This window comes from Cadophora gregata, assembly GCF_030347475.1.
Source record: "Cadophora gregata isolate MNR1 chromosome Unknown scaffold_2, whole genome shotgun sequence".
NCBI classification, from domain to species: domain Eukaryota; kingdom Fungi; phylum Ascomycota; class Leotiomycetes; order Helotiales; family Ploettnerulaceae; genus Cadophora; species Cadophora gregata.
In genome coordinates, this window is record NW_026695925.1 from 305,055 (window position 1) to 324,224 (window position 19,170).

The window sequence follows — 19,170 nt, forward strand, 5'->3', positions numbered from 1 at the left end:
AGCATAAATAAGCATGTATTGGCCAATTGAATCCACTCCTCATTCCAGATGGGAATCATGGAAATGCAAATTTGTTTCACCCATGACTTTTCTCGTGTTATCGTAGTATTTGGGGGGGACGACGAGATCGGTATTTGATACGGTACATTTTCAACATCCCTTCTGCTCGTGTTCGCCGCAAGTCATGGTGGAACCGCAACCGGAAACCACTTTTTCTTACTCGTTAACATCCACCAGTTGCACTCCCTCCAACACATGCCTGTCCATTACATTTCCATCCAATCTCCTCCTTAACGTTACCACACAAATACCTCCACGGTTCAGTCCCATTCGCGAGAACCAAATCAACTCCCGTGATCTCAATCCTCTCGCACGGTGCCACAGCACTGCATTGAAAACTTGCCACAGCCGTATTCTTTGTCGTTCCAGTGATATTTTGAAAAGATATATCGCTGATCTTGAAGGGCGAGGAAGTGCAGTTTCCTGTGCCTCCCGATCCCATGAAGCGCGTACATTGTGAGATGGTGATGGGAATACCTCGTATATTGGTTGTGTGGAGGTTCGTGAAGGTTAGATCTTTGGCAACTGTTGGAGGTCAGTACTCTGGATTGAAGGTAGCTAGCTGGCTTGCGAATTGGAGTAAAGAGGAAGGGGGTAATCAATGGGATTGACTAACAACCAAGTCCTCCTCCTCCCCCATTTGGAGGATATCCAACAGATTCGCCAGTCCACGTCTTGAAATATACCTAGATACTCAGTCACTCTCTCCAAATACCTCTCCAAATCGACCCAGGCTCAACTTACATCATGTAGAGTGTTTTCAAAAGTACAATTACTAACCCTCAACCTCTCAACCGTCTCAAATCGTCCCCTATATTGGCCAATACTTCCAATCGCAATTCCGAGCCCATTGAAGAATCTGGAGTTCGTGATGGAAATGTCAGTGCTGTTGGCTTTGAGAGAGATACTATCATCGCCATTTTCTACTGTCCAGTTGTTGAATGCGATGTGGTGTGAGAAAAAGGTATCGGCTCCATCGGTGTTGGCTTGAGGAAAATTAGCCGAAGATCGAGATTTGAAGGAGAATACGAGTATGAAAGTGGCCAAAAGGGAAGTATCAGACTTACAGCTTGTGCCGCCTGGGACGGTACTGTTCGTGGTTATGCTATCAAAAAGAACATGATGAGAACGAATAATGGACATAGACCTGCGGGACGTCAGTTACCAGCCTTAACATATGCACCACCTAACACAAAGCCCCCTCCCCCCACCAAATGCCGCAAGCACTCTCCGCAAACTCAGAGCTACAATCCGCAGAAAACTCACCACATCTGACTCCTCAGCAAGCTCACCCCTCTCACCACCGAATTCGTCAACCCATCAAAAGTTATCGCATGCGGCCTCCCCGGATAATTCGACGTATTCGGCTGCTTCCGTATCCACGCATACCACTCTGCACCGTTCCCATCGAGAACACCTGTTCCGAACCCGTTGAAGCGGATTCTGTCACCGCCGAATTTCCATGCCGTATATTGGTTTTGGTAGCCGACGGGGAGGGAGTGGTTGAGCCAGTAGGGGATGTTGGTTGACCACTGGTAGGAGTTAGCTATTGTAGAGCGACAAGGGTCTCAAGGTATTTGAAGGAAGGCAATGGAGAGATATACCAGAAGTGTACCCGGGAGATTGATTTCGCAGTCGTGTAGGCCGGTGGTGGTCATTACGGTTTTGACGTGATAGATCTCTGGCAGAAAATTTATAGTGCCACCTTGTCCGCAGTCTTTGAATGCTTGGAGGATGGCGGGGGCGTCATCGATGGATGTATCTCCTCCGGGTTTGACTGTACATGTTTTTCTAAGGTGTTGATTGAGTATTTCCGTTGCGAATGTGAGGGCTGTGAAGATGTTAAGGAGAAGGAGGGAGGAAAAAAGGGAATTGTACAATGGCATTATGAGTAATAGGGCTGAAGTGTATACATTTATGAGAAGCGATCAAAAGCGTTAGAATAATATCGAGATGTGCTCTCTTGAAAAGTAGGGTTATATAGTTTATATGCCCTGCATTTCACCCATCATTTCAACTATATCTCATTTTAACTCTGCATGCAGACATAAAAAGCTACCTACATTCAACCTTCCTCACTCCATCTAGCTTCGCTACATCATATCCCGACCCTAAACAACCATACATTTTAAAGTTCATGAAAGTCTCTTCGTATCTTTTATTAGTTCTATTGTCATATAGGTAATCCGGGGAGCTAGAGGCGGGGTAGAGGGGTAGCAAATGTCGATCGGTTTGGATCGGACTTGGCGCCGCTTTTGAGATTTTCCGGGCAGATTTACCGGCCTGGAATGATACACCGAGACACTAACAGTAATAAGCGACGCGTTGCTATTAAATTGCTTCGGCCGCTTACCGGAAAGGAGGAGAGGTTTCTGGTCCTGGGGTGCCGCTTACGTACTGATGATAGCTCCTGATCTTCGTTTATATTGCATTATTTCTATGCTGGCCTGCTCTGTATACCCGACAGCTTTACTGGATCCAGTTAAATCAGTGCATGGGATGGCTGCACTCAGGTGCGACTTAATTTTGATTGGACCGGACTGCGCGCTGGCTCGCTTTTGCATCAACATGATAGAAGCGACAATGCCACGTGATCTTGTCACCAGCACCTGCCAAAAATGTGATGGATGAAGGTTTTTGTCCATCCAAGGCGGTACTTCAGCAAAAGTTTATAGGAATGATGCACTAGGACTATTCGTAAAATTTGAAAAAAAAAAAAAAAAAAGGTGGTGATATTGCTGGACATTTTCATACGCAGAGACAACAAGAAGGCTTGAACAAGGTGCAAGTCTGGTGTTGTCTCTTGGAAGATGCAACGCCGAAGTCGAGGTTAATACAAAATGAGAGAGAAAAGCAAACTGCGAACCCGTGATCATAGTTACAAGGCTGAAGGCAGAGATAGCTGTGAGCAGTGAAACTGTAATCCAAGACAATCGCGTGATTGTAGATTCAAAATTTGACATCTCTACTGACCCATCAGGGGAACACAGCATTTGGTCTCTAACTCTTGTCATGTGAGCAAACAGTAGATAAGGACCCTTCTTGAAGTTAGATTGTCAATCCGCAGTCCTTTGAAACCGTGCTTCATCAGCGGCCAATTGACTTCCTCAGGTAGACAGGTTTATCCTCGCGCTAAAATCACTGGTTAGTATAGAGATCTATTTTCGCTGCAAGTGATTGTAAAGGCTCCTTTGTAATGAAAGACGCAACATGGGATTCGTGGCTTGTTAAAGTTGCCTATTGCAATCAGTGATACGTTTGTGAAAATTTGGCAAGCAATCCAACAGGTGATATGTTTTCCAGCTGTTCTTTTAGTCGCAAGCTTCCTCATGAGGAGTACTAAAGTGGGATGATGCTTCTCCCTGTGGAAAATAAGTGACTTCCCAGGAGTGAAAGTAGGCATTATTGTCCTATTGTGTTCGCGACAAGACAAACCTGTCAATACCTGTATATCAATATAGACTGCGAATCAACAAGCTAATTAAACAATGACATGAAGGAGTCATTGAGAGGTGGCATCTCAGGCATCAATTCGAGTAAAGTTGCCCTATGTACCGGGAATTTGAATGTTGATTGGCTAACCGAGTGGATCAGTCGCCGGTTCCGCGGGTTTCGAGAAAATATTCCCATGACCGACAACAAAGGAAAGAAATTGATTAGCGAGACTCGGAGACAATGTTATCTGAGAATTCACTAGTCGCTTTCTGTATAAGAGGCGTCAGCGTGGTGTCTATGAAATGGGGTCGATCTTTCAAGTATCTGCTTCGTCGTTCAACATCAAACTTCGATATTCGGTATCTTGGATTTGTTTCTCCAGCTACTGTTGGAATTACTTCTCTTCACCTTGATCATAACACTCGTTTACACACTCCTTTCAGAACTTCTCCTGTTGAAATTCGCTACAGGGCTAGTTATCTGCAGCAAGAACCTTTATCAAGCCTGTCCTTTTAGTCCTGTCCACAGATTCCCTTCATCCCAAGCCTCACAACAACTCTACATTTCCAATAACAAGCAAACACAATGGATGCCACTCGCATTCTCGGCAAAGATGCCACTGAGTTTGTCATGCGTGGCATTCACGACGGCAATGAGCTCGTTAAACACTTTCCCATCACCACCCTATTCGCCATTGGTCTTGAAGCAGCTCTCAAGGCCATCGACTACATGAAGCCACCAGCATGCTCTGACCTAGAACTCAGCAAGGTCTACAAGGAGTATACAGGTAATGACATTGACTTCTTCATATTCTGGGGAGTCCAGATAAATCTTGCCTTGACTCGGTTGGTTCGTGTTGTTGCCAATGAACATGGCTGGCTTGAAGGATGGAAGGCACTGGCAATGGCTTGTCCAGACTGTGGTATGCATGATCAACTCATGCAAGATGGTAAGTAGTCTCATCAACTTCGTGTGTCAAGACCTAACAGCTTGGAAGTTGCCACTGGCGTTCACGTCTTTCAGTCCGTCAAAGTCTCTACCCTCCCTCGCGAGAAGCTGGACATCAAATTTCGAATTACTGCGACTCCAGACCCTACCAATATCCACGAGATCGGCCCAAAGACACTCGGAGGCCATAACTGGGAGACTGATGAACAGTACAAGGCCGCAGTCAAGAGCTGGAACGCACCAATCGATCTACCCATGGGACCTTGCCCTTTCTACGCCTGGATCGGAGTTGCTAAGAAAGTTGATTCATTCAAGGATTCTCCCAAGGAAGCAGCAGCTTTCTGGACATCTCAACTTCTAGGAATCGTTGACTATGATTTTGACAAAGACGAGAAGAATATGAAGGGAGGAATCGGCCACGCCATCAAGCTAACCGCTAAGATGGCAGTTGAGACCGATGGAAAGATGCGCGGTGCTGCGTGGATTGGATTGTTGACCATGGATCAGCAATGCTTCAATCGTTCCATCCAGATGAAATGGGTGAGCGAAGCCCAAGGCAGCTTTGTTCTAGGACCTGATGACATTGACCCTGAGGAGTTTGGCATTGCGGGTTATATTGACTGTGCTGCCCTCGCTCCCTTCGCTTATCAATCCGCCGAACAACTTCTCCCCTCCAGACTCTCGATGTTCGTTGCAGTCATCTTCGCTAACCAACATGACTTACTTTTTGATATGGGCTGCTCCAGCAGGATCTCATGTGCTGCTTTCGCCAATGCGACTGGGGTTTTCAAGTACGATCTTCCTCAGGCCTGGACCATTGGGATGATCGACGCGATTGCCACCCGTGCTTTGAACGGCGCAGACGATCAGAAGGCTCTGTATGGAGACAATGCACTTCTCGTTGTTTGTGTATGGAACATCTTCAATGTTCGATACCGTGCCTGGGAACGCTTCATAAAGTACACTCGAATGTTGCGCAAGTCCAGCTCCAAGGTCTCTGCTGGCATCCTCAAGCGTGCTCAGCAAGGCTTGGTGTTGGTTCTCAAGAACTTGGATGAGTCAATTGGTGAGTCTTTCGAGAGATTGCTGGATTCTTCGAATGCTTCGAAGATGGTGAATCGGAAGACATCCACCACCGACTACCAACTCTCGAACCCCAGCGAGCATTTGAAGGAATACGGCGTCAACGCCCCAGAGCTCTGCCCAAACTGCACCCCACTTTCAATCGAGGCCGTCCATAAATCCTCAGACACCATCCAAGCCATCCCAGGAGTCCCCTCCACAGTCACTCGTTCCGCACCTGTCTCCATCGCCGCCGCGATTCGCCGCGCTTCACTCTTCGCCATGACAAGTGAATGTTGCGACGCCTGCGCTTGTCGAATCGGTCTTTGGGCCAACCTAATGTCGGATAAAGCTGTTATTTCGCTCATGACAGTCGAAACTACCATGTCGTCGAGGGAGTGGTTGCTTTGCAACTACTTCATGGGTTGCGTGGCTTTCTCGCCACTTCGCATGATCTCTGTTCTGGCGAACTTTGATTTGAATGCGGATATCAGTTTTGAGGATGGGGCCATGGGTGTGAGAGACGTGGCTGATTGCTAGGTGGTGGTTTTTGAACTTTCATCTTGGGTAAGACGCTGAGATGTTGCTTTCGGGTTGGCGTTTATTGTCGATGATGGGTTAGCGTGGAGCTTCAGGGGTTTTAGATGCTGTGAAAGAACTTGGTCTCTTGGGGGAGTTAAGACACATTTGAATTTTAGAAAGGTTTACCGTTATCATCACAATTCAGTCCGTTTTTCGTGGGAAAATCTCATTCTTCGCCATGTTGTGAGGTGTATGTTGAAGGTAAAGATTGACACTTCTCTTTCCGTTTCGGAAATTTGGAATAAGCTTTTTTCATTGTTTGTCTAGCTGTCAAACCCAACTATAGCAGCCATATGTCTTCAACCATTTGTCTTCACTCTGTGGTGATATTTGTGCAAATGAAGACACTCTGTCCGGATCCCTACATTTGACCAAAGACAATACTTCCTTCCCTGATCTGGCAACAGTATTCCGTCAACATCTCGAGTTGGAGCTGGAATTAGAGTTGGAGGGTTAAAGCTGAATGAAGAATTGCAATACGCTTATATTTATAGACACTTTTTGAAAGAGGTCTCTTTGAAAACCTCAGACTCAAACAACATTGCGGTACCAATGGCCTTTGTTTTACTCCTCCATCCAATATCTGGGAGTGAATCACCGGGAAGTTCTCAAGTTGGGTTGGGCTCAAGAGGCGAAGGTATAAATTAGTACTCCAAGGCTTGCGAGATCGGTCAAGGGTTGATTCCATAGGCATAGACACTCTTTCTAAGTTAGCTATAGGTTTCCTTTGCTTTCCTTCCAGATGGTCAACGACTATTCATGATGCCGTGAGCCAAGTGTTCTGAAAAGAGGTAACACAAATCGTGGGGATTGCTCTAGCTCGGGCACTTGCTGTTTCCTGACGAACTCGAAATACTTGCTACCTTGTTGTCATCTGTGATAGTTTTGTCACGGCTACGAAAGCTCCTACCTTTCCGTATCAAACATCCCATTGCAGTCTTGTGTCCAAGTGTAGAGCTACGCTACAAAACCCACGGTTTCATTTGAAATAGTTGAGGCTACAGAAATTGAGGCACCCATTCCACAATGGTTTCCGAATACTACCCATGATAACTTTTTTTGAAGAATTCCGTTCCTTGATCCAACATCTTCACACACCTTCTAGGAGGTTATATACCCCACACTCAGAGTCCATTAAATTCCCTCATCTTCCCAAAATTCACCGAACTCCATCACATGTCCTAGAAAGAAGTCCAAAAATTCACTACATGTAAGGCTCGCGGATCACTTGGCATACACTCACACCCAGTACTGTGACACGAATTATAAAAAGGTCATCTTGAATGGTTTGACAGAGGACAAAGACCATAGATCGTCGACATAGGTTATAATGAAGCCATGGAAGCAGTGTGGTAGCAGAAATAGTGCTACTATGATTGTTATTTTCTCTTTCGTGACGGTCTTGTGTTATGAATGAATGAAAGTAAGTTTAAGAACGCGCTTCAAGCTGCGGTTGTTTGGAATCGAAAGTCTGTTTTCCTGTTGCTGCTGGAATACTTTTAGCTGTCGAATAGGACGTCGTTGTCATCTCATCTCTCCCTTCCATTTCCTTTCGTCATTCGGGACACTTTTTCTTCATTTACATACCAGACACGGAACGCAGAGGCTAACCTTACCTTTCTCTTTCTCATCTTTCCACAAGACCGCTCTATCCATTTGCGCGGCCAAAGTACCTTTAATGTCCAAAACACAGCGAACATGATTCCTTTTACAGTTGGTTTGCTCTTTCTTCTAATGTTCAGTCAAGATTGATAGATAGTCAGCTCATTATATACCCTTACCTCAACCCCCGGACGCCATCCTTTCAAAATCGCTCGACAAGGCACATCTTTGTGACTCAACCCTTTCTCAACGACTTCATTATAACAACCCAAAGAAATTTTCGATTCTCTCGAACAACTACTACCTTCTGAAGGACCAGGGGAATACGACATGGATTTGTGAGTGTTTTGGTGGGTGCGGAGCAGGGGTGGTTTCTGAGGTTTTGTTTTTGTGGTGAATGGTTGGTGGCCTAATGGATGCTTTGCTTTGTGGGACATAAGCATTATTCTGGTTGTGTGAGACAGAGGAGGCGCTTTCGTTGTCGTTTGCCAGATCGCTATCAATTGCTACATTGCCAACCCTGGTCTCTGTCCTACATGCAAGATTTAAGATTTATCCGTTACACAATCTGGGTTATTTCCTACTCTCGAGATCTGATCACTAGACACGATTTTCACATACTAGTCCCAAAAAGAAATCGAATTCTCACGAGGTACCGTAACAAAATAGCCAGTGATGTCCCTGTCTTCCTTGTCTGGAAGATAGCCAAACACGCAGACAGATCCACAGGTCATCAGTGGCCTTTCTCTTCCCTGGTTAGATATTGTTCTAGAAAGGAGAAAATTCGTGGATGGAGAGCAGAAGTGTGTATTTATATACCCCTTGCACGACGTAGTCTGGGGTGGGAAGGGAAGTGTGATGAAGAGATGGTATGATTTATGAATTAAGATGCACTTAGACATTTCACTACAATAGTATGTATTTTGCTTCACCTCCTCGTAAATCTACAATGCATCTCACACTTCTGATGCATACCTGCAGTTTATGACTCGCGATATACCCAGAGCCAGAATCAGCATCCACTACCTCCCCAGCCTCATCCCCATACCCAACCCAACCCCCTCCATCTTCATCCTCCTACCCTCCCCAGCCCCTTCTCACTCCAAACCAATTCCCCCAATCCCCCTAGATAATCCCCACCTCCCACCTCCCGCCTCTCTCCCCTCAACTCCCCCTTCCCCTCTCTCACACAACCCAACAACCACCAAGAAGTTTCAACCAAATACCCCATCTAGAAACTCCACTCCCACTCCCACTCCCACCCCCCAACTTTCACTATACGATTTTACCCCCTTCTCATATCTCATATCTCATATCTCGCATCTCATCTCATCTCATCTCTTCCTCAACTCAAATCCCCTTCCCCCTCCCCCTCCATTCTATCTCCAATTTCCATCCCAAACAACACAAAACCCAACCCTAATCACAAATCCCAGATTTCCACCCGGTATTATCATTATCGATTATTAGTTATCAACCTCTCGATGACTGTCATTCGCTTTTTCATCCATCGATGTGTATACACCGGGAAGATATCGCTTAAAGTGGAAAGTAAAAGTACACAGAGGGAGAAGGGAAGAATATGCTCTATGAGAACCTCAGAAAAGAGATGTGTGTGATAAGTTTTTGATTTGCGCGAGGATAGTTCCAGCGCTATAGCTGTGCCATTCTCTTCACGACAGGTAGCAAACTCATCATGGATTTTTGTGACTGTGGTTGAAGAAGCTTGTGGTTCCAGCTGGTTGGTTTTATACTTGGGTGGAGGATGAGTGGAGTGAGTGCTACTTTCGGGGCGGGCAACTGTGGTGGCGAGATGGTGAGTGAATGGAAGAGAGTGAGTGAATGGGTTAGAAGGCAGGAAATCCGGGTGAAGTTTAACAGTGTATTTTCTACCTGTATCGCGGAATCATTATCTACAAAAGCACCAAACTCCCCCATCCCCATCCCCATTCCAATTCCCCCACCCTACCGTATTACACCCCCACACCCCCCTCAAACCAGGCCCAACCTCAATGACCCCCCGTAGTAGGCAACCCCAACCCAACCTTAAAACTATCATAAATCAACCACTGAAACGCCGTCAACGTCCCAATCATCAAAATCCTAACCGGCAAGCCATTCCACAACCCCTTAAACCCAATATTCCCATAAATCCTCGTCATCGCCTTCCCCGCGCCCTCACCTTTCTTCCTATCCGAGTTGAGTTTCGAGACCATGACATCTGCGGGGTGAGACACGACGGCACAGCCTATGCCGGCGATGTAGCCGCCGAGGAAGGAGACGCCGGTTTGCTGGAGCCCGTTGTAGGAGGATTTGGGCTTGCCGAGGTAGCTGTAGATGGCGTTGACGGTGGTTTCGAAGGTGGCGAATTTGACCATTGTGTAGGGGATTTGGCGACCCCAGAGGGGGTAGAGACCTTTGTAGAGGCTGGAGGGGACAGTCAGTAACGTTGTTCTTCTCTTATAATTTGGAACATGTTTCTGCTTCCTTTCTCTATCGATTCATGTGCAAATGAGTAGAAGGGAGGAAGAAAACAAACTCACCCTCCATACCCCTCCTCCTTAATAACCTTCCCCATACCCTCCCTCAAGCTATGTGCGAAAGGCGGCAGCGTAGTCTGCATCCTAACCTTTATACTCTCAAACGGACACAGCGCAATATCGGCCAAGAACTCGGCACTCGCGCTCGCAGCCAGGAACACGGCCGTGGGATTCATCCCCGGGAACATCTTCTCGCCATACGTGTACTTGAAGACCTCGTAGAAACCGTATTTTCCACCGCCCTGGAAACAGTAGCCGACGAAGGTGGGTGACCAGCCGAAGAATACGCCGCGGAGACCTTCGGATCGGTAGATGGTGCGCCAGGCTTGGGTGTTGGATTTGTAGAGGGCGGAGTCGACTTGTCGGCGGCATTTGACGAGGTCGAGGGGGGTGACGGCTGTGTGGGTTGGGCCGCAGGCTGGTGGTGGTGGGTGAGAGGTTAGTTGGTGCGTATTTTTTTTGTTGTTTGAGGAGGGGTCGAGTATTGTAGCTCTGTGAAGTGGAGGGAGGGCATTGGGGGAGAAAGTACCTATTATCCCACCCAGACCGCACGCAAGGAAATACTGTCCACTATACAGCTCAATCTTCGGCTTCGGAAGCGCCTTCTCAAGTGCCGCCATCTTTCCAGCTTTTCAATCCCTCTCAATTGACAAAGTCAAGACAAAATTGAAGCTTATCGTGATCAACAAACAATCCGATATCGAGAAATAAAACAAGCTTTCTGTCACTCGTCTTGGCTTGATATCAAATCAAGGGAGGGAGGGTTGGCACAAATCAATTGGCACACGGGGAAATGGTAGAGAGGAGTGGAGAGGAGAGGAGAGTATATCTCCATGAATTGAGAGAAAGACAAGGAGAAAATAAGAAGAAGAAAATTCTTGGAAGGAAGAGGTTTTGTATGTTGATGTTAGTCGGTTCTTCCTTGATAACGCGGCGGCGGCTCGGTTGCTTCGGACGGCAGGGGTAGGGGTAGGTACGTCATTGGCGTGGAGGGGATCCGAGGCTTGGCTTGCTGACTGTACAGGTGCAGATCATATGACTGAGAGTGGTACATTACATGCTTTATTCGAGGATGCAGAGGAATTATTGCAGATAATATTCTACTGTAGATGCGATATGTTTTAATTGGATTGGATATTAACCTAGTAGCTAGCATTTAATACATAGTCTCGTGATCAAGCATCATGGGAGCGTCGTATCCCTTCCGGCTCAACCTCGGCCCACTCGTTTGATAAAGTTCACTTGTGTATGGTATCATCTCTCATGCATCACCAAAGCTAACGTACGAGTATTTACAAGTTACATCTTGATAATCGTCAATCAGCTAGGAATTTATTCCGATTCTACAGATATATGCACGCAATGACAAAGGAAAACAAAATAAAACAAAACAACAAAACAAAACAACAGCACCACAATCGCCCTCCCAGCCAGCCAGCCATCTAGAAAATACGCCTTTCCAAAATTTGTAGTGTCCGTCCATTACCCATCCAGTAAATGCCGCTTGCCTCTGCTTGTCCGTTGAAGAAGGATTCCTAGCCATGCACAGGTATGCCCAAGAGATAAACAAACCCCCAAATGTACCGGCATCGTCGCGAACTAGGCGGAATTTATAGTTCTGAGCGATGAGGTCGGTCTCGAAATGAAAAGCACAACAAAGGAAATGTACTCTCCTCTCTCCGTGCTGTCCCATCACATCCTCCCACCACTCTCAAACGCCCCCAACCTATACCCACTATCCTTACTCCTCGTCGAACTAGCATTACTCCCACCCCTCAACCTCCCCGTCATACCCACTCCCAAGATCTCACTTCCACCCAACCCCCCTCCTCCCCCAGCACCAGGACCCTTCCCCACCCCCGCAACCATAGCATCAAACCTCTTCGTCGTCCCAATAACCTTCCCCCCAATAACCTCCACCGCATCCCTCTGCCTCTTCAACAGTACCTCCAACCTCGGAATCTCAAACTCCGCAATGCCCCTCACGCGACGGCCCGTTTCGGAGAGCTCCTCGTCGAGTTGCGTGCTGAGGGTGTGGGTGGAGGAGTGGATCTCGGATTTGACTTGCGAGGAGGACTCGAGGACAGCTTTGTCGACGCGGGCGATGGCCGCGGAGTTGACGCGGACGGCGGCGTCGATGGCTTTGAGGCCTGGGGTGAGGGCGTCGATTTTGAGGTCGGTGTTTTCGAGGCTGGATTTGAGGGTTGTGAGGGAGGTGCGGAGGGCGATGTCGGTTTTTTGGAGTTCCGAGAGGATGCGGGTGTGGAGGGTTTCGAGTCGGGCTTGGGTTGTTTCGGCTTCGTCTTTGATTGCTGTTGAGAGGGTGGAGATGTGGGTATCCAGTGCTGTCGATGTAGATTTATTCTGCGTCGCAAGATCTGCCAAGCCGTTCTTGACTTGTTCGGCGAGAATTGCAGTATTGCCCTCAACAGCCGCACTGGATTTCCTCGTCAAAACACCCTCCTCCTTCACCATCTCCTTCAACCCCTCAATCTTCTCATCAACCGCCTTCCTCACTTCCACACTCTCACTCTTGACACCCTCCAAGCCAGATTTGACGACATCCACAACATCCCCGCTAGATTTAGTAACAGCACGCTCAATAAATCCCTCCAGTGACGAATTCAAATTCTGTACTCCAGTTAGAACAACCTTCTGCACGGCATCGACAGAAGAAGACGTAGTCTTCCCTTGCTGACGAATCGCTTCCAGGATTGTATCCGTGTTGGCCTCGATCTTCTTCTCGGCTTTCCTTCGCGCCGACGCAGCGGATGAAAAGTGCGCTGCTGTTTCAGTGGAGAGTGTGGTGGTGTTGGTTTGGAGTGTGTCGAGGGTGGATTGGGTTGTGGAGAGGGAGGCGAGGAGGGATTCTGTGGCGGTTTGGGAGGTAGTGTTGGAGAGGGAGATTTCGGAGCTGATGTGGTTGGTGAGAGTGGTGCTGGTGAGGGTCAAAGCATCGAGAATCGTGCTGTGGTTGAGGTTTGCTCTCTGAGATGCGGCCTCGACGTCAGTTGACAGTTCCTTGATGGTATCTTTGAGATGTAGTTCTTTCCTGTCCAGTCCAGTTAGGCAAGCTTGGGATCCTACGTTTATGGCTTCCAGAAGAGTTTCCTGAAGTTTTGAGGTGCCACTCGTGAGTTCGTCAATGGCACTCTTGACATACAATTCTGTGCTAGCGACTGCACTTGAGCATGTCTCAGAGGTTAGTTTAATGGCTTCCACGGTAGTATCATGAATCTTGTCTGCTTTCGAGACAACATGGCCGATTTCCTGTGTGATGATTCCATTGGTCTCGCTGAACTTGGCGGAGACAGCCTTTTCTACTGAATTGAGCTTCTCGTCAACTGAAGTATTCGATTGCTGTATTTCAGAAATAGTTAGATCCTTTGTCTTGGTGATAGCCGCACTCGTGGTCTTTGATTCGCTAAGTATGAGGTCAGATAGGGTCTTGCTTTCGTCCTTCATGGCCTTAAGAGTCGCTTCGTGTGTCGTATCTGCAGTCGAAAATCCGGTATCGATATCCTTCGCCAATTTCTCCACAATATCAAGCACACCCTTCCCAGACCTGCTGAACTCTTCGGAGAGATCCCTCTTCGCACCATCAAGACCACCCAGGAGTTTCACTTCGACCGCACCAAACTTCTCATTAAGTGCAGTCTTAGACTTGTGCACCTCAGCGACAGTCACCTCCCTCGCCGCCTCAATCGCCACGCTCACATCCTTGAGTTCCGTCTTCATCAAATCAGACAGTATTCTACTCTGCTCCTCAACGGACGCAATGACATCCTTGGAAATATTTCGCGCATCAGCACTGTCTTCTAATTTCTGATTTCCTTCCTTCACCAGCGTGGTAATAGCATCTCTCGCCTGCTGGTTATCTGTCTTAATAATCGCCAGGTCTTCCAAAAGTGCCGTCTTGGAAGTTTGAGTTTCGGTGATGAGAACGTCTTGCAGGGCTTTGAGTTCTGCTTGAAGGGCTGAGACGGTTTTGGAATGAGCGGTGGTGTTATCTGCTGTTATTTTGGATAGTGCAGCGCTAACATCTTGGTTGCTGGCAACAACCTTGTCGTTCTTTGCCAATAACGTATCCTTCGTGGCTATGATCTCGGAGACAATCAACTTTCCAGTCACATCGAGCCCATTCGCAAGAGCTGCATTTGTCTTTTCAGCCTCGGCCTTGAGCGCATCCTGAAGAATTTTCGACTCCGCCTGGATTGCAGCACGAGCCTCCTCCTGTGTCTTTTCATTTTCCGTCGCGATAGCATCGAGTTTGCCTTGACTCAACTTCACAAGCTCAGCCAACTCATCATTCGATTCCCTAATCGCCGTCTCGACCCCATCAATCTCGCTCAGCAAGCTCTCCTTTGTGCTAGTGAGATCTGTAAGTACGGATGCTTTAACGACGTCCGAGCTCGAAGCTACAAGATCATTTGTCTTCTTAGACTCAGATGCAAGTGCACCGCGAATAGCCTGAGATTCAGTTGTAAGAGCAGAAAGAGTCTTGTCGTGCGCTTCTCCACTCGCGGATGACAATTTCGCCAAGACGTCACTGACGCCGCCAATTCTGGCTACGACGGAGTCCTCGACATTCTTGAGACTCTCCTTCACAGACTCGGATTCTTTGAGCTGGCTTTGCACAGCGGCCAGGATCTCCCCTTGTCCATCCTTAGTTTTGCCATCATGCTCTTCCACCCTTGATAGACAAGTCGCTACATCGCTGATATCTGATTTTACAGAGAGGACCTCAGCAGCGATGCCCGCAGCGCTGGCCAGGATCGCCACTTCGGTCTCTTTCGAGGTACTGGTGACCTTTGACAGTGCGGTATCCAGGTTCGAGATGTCTGAATGAGTTTTGGCGAATCCTTCCGTGTTCGACTTTTGGATGTCGGTGAGGAGGCTGTGCGAAGCCTGTACGGCATGTAAAGTCTTCTCCCCTGAGCTTCCCACTGTCGTCTTCAGCTCCGTCAGGTGAGTGACTGTATCTCTGGCCGATGCCGCTAGCGACTCTTGCATCGTGTCCAATCTCTCCCTGTTCTCCTTCGTCGCTGCATCAATACCCCTAGCCAGTCCAGCAATCGATGAAACTCCATCCACAAGCTCGGAAACCGGGTTGACGGTCTCCTGTATCTTGGCTACATCCGTAGCTAATGCCGCACTCTGGGCTATTGACAGCTCCTTCAACCCCTCCAGCGCCGCGCCGTTAAGCCGCAGCTCTTTACTATGCGTATCGCTGGATTCCCTGACATCTCTGCTTAGATCCATGATCTTGTCTTCAATGCTGGATTTAAGCTCTTCAGAAGCAGCCTCGTTCTTCTTCGTGGAAGTTTCAACTTCCGTCTTCAGAGCTTCGAGAGCGGCTGAGGTGGCTGTTAGGTCAACTGCTTTGATTTCCGCGCGTAATACATTGGTCGAAGTCGATACTCTTGAGCTGAGATCTGCCTTCAGGTCCGACACATCATCGTGCATGGATGTAGTGAGGGTGTTTGTGGCATCGAGGATGTCTTTTCCCAGCGTGGTTTCCAGTTCTTGGATGGAGGTGTGGATGGTGTCTGAACTGCTTGCGAGTCTGGTGTCAATAGATATGATTCCTTCGTATGCCGTTGCGAGGGATGAGGCGTTTTGCTGGGCGAGGAGTTTAACAGCACTGAGAGTTTGTGACGTTTGGTTGCTGATGTCGGTGAGAGACTCTAATTTTGAGTCGTCCGAGAGGAGGGTTTTGAGAGTCTTGAGCTCTTCACTTATGTGTGAAGATTTCACGTCGCCGGATCTGAGCAGCGTAGATATTTCAGCGCTCTTCTCATTCAGCCCATCTACAGACTGCTGTATTGCCTCGTCGCGATCACGTGAGACGTTTAACAGCTCTTTCACCACAGCGACCTCAGCAGCCTGTTTGGTAATACAGTTCTGGCCCCACGATTTAACCTGCATAAGAATCTCCTCATCTCTGCCTGCCTCCTGAATTTCCTGGATCATGCGCTTGATGGACAAAGAATCGACGCCAAGTTCCGCTCGGCTCGCTTCGATGGCTGTTCTCGTAGTATTGAACTCTTCACGAATCTCGGCTTTTTCGGTCTCGAATAGTGCTTTGCTTGAGCGGACTTCTTCGAGGATTTCCGAGATTGGCGTGTGCAGTTTTTCGCCCCGGAATTCGGTGTCGTCTCTGATTGACCGTAAACCGTTTTGTAATTTTCCGTCGAGGCTGCCGATGTGCGTTGCAATCGCTTCTACAGTTGATTGAGAAGCTAGTTCGTGAGATTGTGATATTTTCTTTTCGATACTAGATTGCAAGGTGGAGATGGCTGTTGATAAACCGTCGTTAGAGGTTGTGTTTGACACAGTTTGATGGATCGTGCTGAGAGAATCAGTATGAGACGACAGGGCACTATCGACATTCGATCGCATTTCCGAGAGTGTCTTGGTCAAATCATCCAAAGCCGCTCGTTGAGGCTTCGAGTCCTTAACCAATGCGGTAAGAGACGATTCCAATCCATCCAACTTCGTCGAATGTGAAGAAAGCGGTCTCAGGCGCTCTTCGATGTTCTCTGCACTTGAAGCCAGGTCTCCTAGTCTTCCAATAACAGCCGCGTCAAATGAAACCACTGCGCCTTCTGTCCTTGTCAGGATCGAAGTAGCATCACTCAGCTTTCTCGTGTGAGATACAGCGAGATTATCCAACGACCTAACGTGCATCCTCACGGCTTCTACGTCCTCTTTGATAGATCCAGCATTCGACTCTTGAGATTCTGAAACCTCCTGACAAATCTCTTTCGTCGACTCAACCAGCAAATGCATCTTTCCAACTGCTGAAGCCATACTATCCAGTTTTGTCGTGTTCGCCGACAAAAATTTCGAGTTCACTGATCCCAGATTTCTCGCCGCCTCGGCTTCCTTCTTGAAATCCGAAATTTCTCTCTCAATTGTCTCAAGTTTTGCAATCTGCACCGGAATAGCCGAAGTGTCCAACCCAGACACTTTATCCTGAATCGCAGTGATACTCCTCCTCAAGGCCTTCTCAGAAAATTCAGCTCTTGAACTAACCTTGTTGACCGCAGCGAGGACATCATCTTCCTCCAGCTTAGTGCGCATCGTCTCAATGGTCTCCGCACTAGCACGAATCGACTTCCCCATCTCCTCACAAGCACCCACCACTCTCCTCTGAAGCGCATCTGTTTTCTTTCCCAGATCTCTCTGGACTTCCCAGATGGAGTTGTTCAGCGTGGTGTTCCTGTCCTGGAGTTCGTTGGAGATCTCGCCGAACCGGATTGCCGAGCGGAGGTCTGCATTGACCACCGCCTCATCCACATCACCTGTTTTGCGATCCAGGTCTTCAATGCGACTTTCCAGCGTACTCAGACGGCTCTCAAACGTCTTGAGAAAGCGCGTCTGTCCTGACACGATCTCACTCAGCTCTTCCGAATAATCCGGAACGTGAATTTCATTCACTCTGGTTTCGAGACGTTCCTGTCCCAAGGATAGAGTGTCCAGAGAATGCCGGTAATCAGGAATCACCACTCGGGTCAGCTGATTTTCAATGCCCTTCAACACGACAGGTAAGTCCTCGACGTGCGCTTGGAGCGTGGATTCGAGGTTTAGATTTGTCGTTTTGATCTGGTTCAGTTTGTCCTGGTGGCGCGAGAAGGCCGGGTCGACCTGAGACGCGACGGCGATCTTGAAGGCATTGCTCTCAAATGCCGCGAGCACAGCCTGCTCAACTATTTTCGAGATGTCGCGGTCTTCGTTCCATGGAAAGGCCGTTTGTGGTCTATTTGCGTGTGGCACGCCGGTGTGTGAGGATTGGCGCTTTTCTTTCCACCAGTTGATTGGGGAGCCTTTCAGAGACATTCTGTTGTGGTGGTAGTTATTGTTGTTGTGGGCGTCTCATGTGAGTGCAAACAAAATGGAAAGACAAATAGGTGGGCGGATGCACCGTGAATCATGATACCCGCCAGATACTGAGGAATTGAACAATGAATCCAATCAATCAACTGATAAACTGATAAGCAAAAGATGACTCGACGCCGAGGATGTCGTGTCTATGCAGTTGCTTTGTTGTACGGATGTTGTGTCGTGTCGTATTGAGTTTGTTGTTATTGTTATGAGGAAGACTCGACGGAGGATAAAGAAGAAAAAAGACGTGACACCCACCACTCTCCACCCACGTACCACACCCCACCGCTATTATGAGCTGGCCTGCCTCGCCTGCCTCCGCGCGCCCATGTTTTCATGCCCTGCCCAGTGCCCTCCCTGTCCCCGGGCTTACTTTCTCTGGCGCGTTTTCTTTTTTCGCGCTGTTTGGTGGAGCCACTTGCGGCTGCCACGACTGATTGACCCGCTTCCAGGCTTGGGCCAGCGAACCCGACGGGCTGTTACAGGCGCACACCCGGCAAAACGGAGCAGAGCGGGGACTGGTTCATGCACGTCTCGTTATCCGTCACATTGCTGTATGCACGTTGTAACGGTGTGGAAAGGTGAGAGTGAAGCGGTGTCTGAATTTGTTGATCAGAGAAAGTATTTTTCTGGGTGTGAAAGTTGGGCGTTGAGAGAGGAATGGTTGATGGATTGGGTGCAGTCACGGGATTGGTTGTGTCGCTAATTTTAGCCTGTGGCGATCTCGCTTCGGGCTTGGGGTCAGTCAACAAGACAGGTTGGTAAACATGTTAAATGTTTCTGGATGTTTCAATAATGTCTTTCGGACAAAGAGATACAGCATTACTATGATTAGATGCGCAGGAATGTATCCGACAAGATGGTCAGGAAATTTTAAACAAGAGTATCCATTCATCTTACACAAATATAGTCCCAGCAAGGAGTGTATTTCTTAATGATGGAACCTGACTGGATGCACACGAGGTACTATTATGAGAACAGGAAGTTTCTTTCTCAACAACAGTCTCCAGGGCTGTCTTATGTTTGAAATAAAGACTTGATGACCTTCTCTGGG

The 19,170-nt window shown here is 48.0% G+C and overlaps 3 protein-coding genes across 3 annotated transcripts; 1 reads left to right on the plus strand and 2 right to left on the minus strand.

Annotated features, from left to right (window-relative positions):
• Positions 1–21: 21 nt before the first annotated feature.
• Positions 22–1,946, minus strand: ONS95_007449 (uncharacterized protein; the record flags this gene model as incomplete). Its single annotated transcript, XM_058500956.1, has 5 exons — positions 22–585; positions 677–746; positions 805–1,207; positions 1,327–1,592; positions 1,665–1,946. The coding sequence occupies 5 exons, from the start codon at positions 1,944–1,946 to the stop codon at positions 224–226; spliced, it is 1,383 nt and encodes a 460-aa protein (XP_058362272.1). The 3' UTR covers positions 22–223.
• Positions 1,947–4,080: 2,134 nt separating this feature from the next.
• On the plus strand, positions 4,081–6,045 carry ONS95_007450 (uncharacterized protein; the record flags this gene model as incomplete). The annotated part of the gene is made up of 2 exons (XM_058500957.1): positions 4,081–4,444; positions 4,493–6,045. The coding sequence occupies 2 exons, from the start codon at positions 4,081–4,083 to the stop codon at positions 6,043–6,045; spliced, it is 1,917 nt and encodes a 638-aa protein (XP_058362273.1).
• Positions 6,046–9,679: 3,634 nt separating this feature from the next.
• ONS95_007451 (uncharacterized protein) lies at positions 9,680–11,133 on the minus strand. The gene is made up of 3 exons (XM_058500958.1): positions 10,759–11,133; positions 10,233–10,647; positions 9,680–10,116 (listed from the first exon to the last, which is right to left on the minus strand). Exons 1-3 carry the CDS (start codon positions 10,847–10,849, stop codon positions 9,699–9,701), a joined length of 924 nt encoding a protein of 307 aa, XP_058362274.1. The 5' UTR covers positions 10,850–11,133; the 3' UTR covers positions 9,680–9,698.
• Between the last annotated feature and the right edge of the window lie 8,037 nt (positions 11,134–19,170).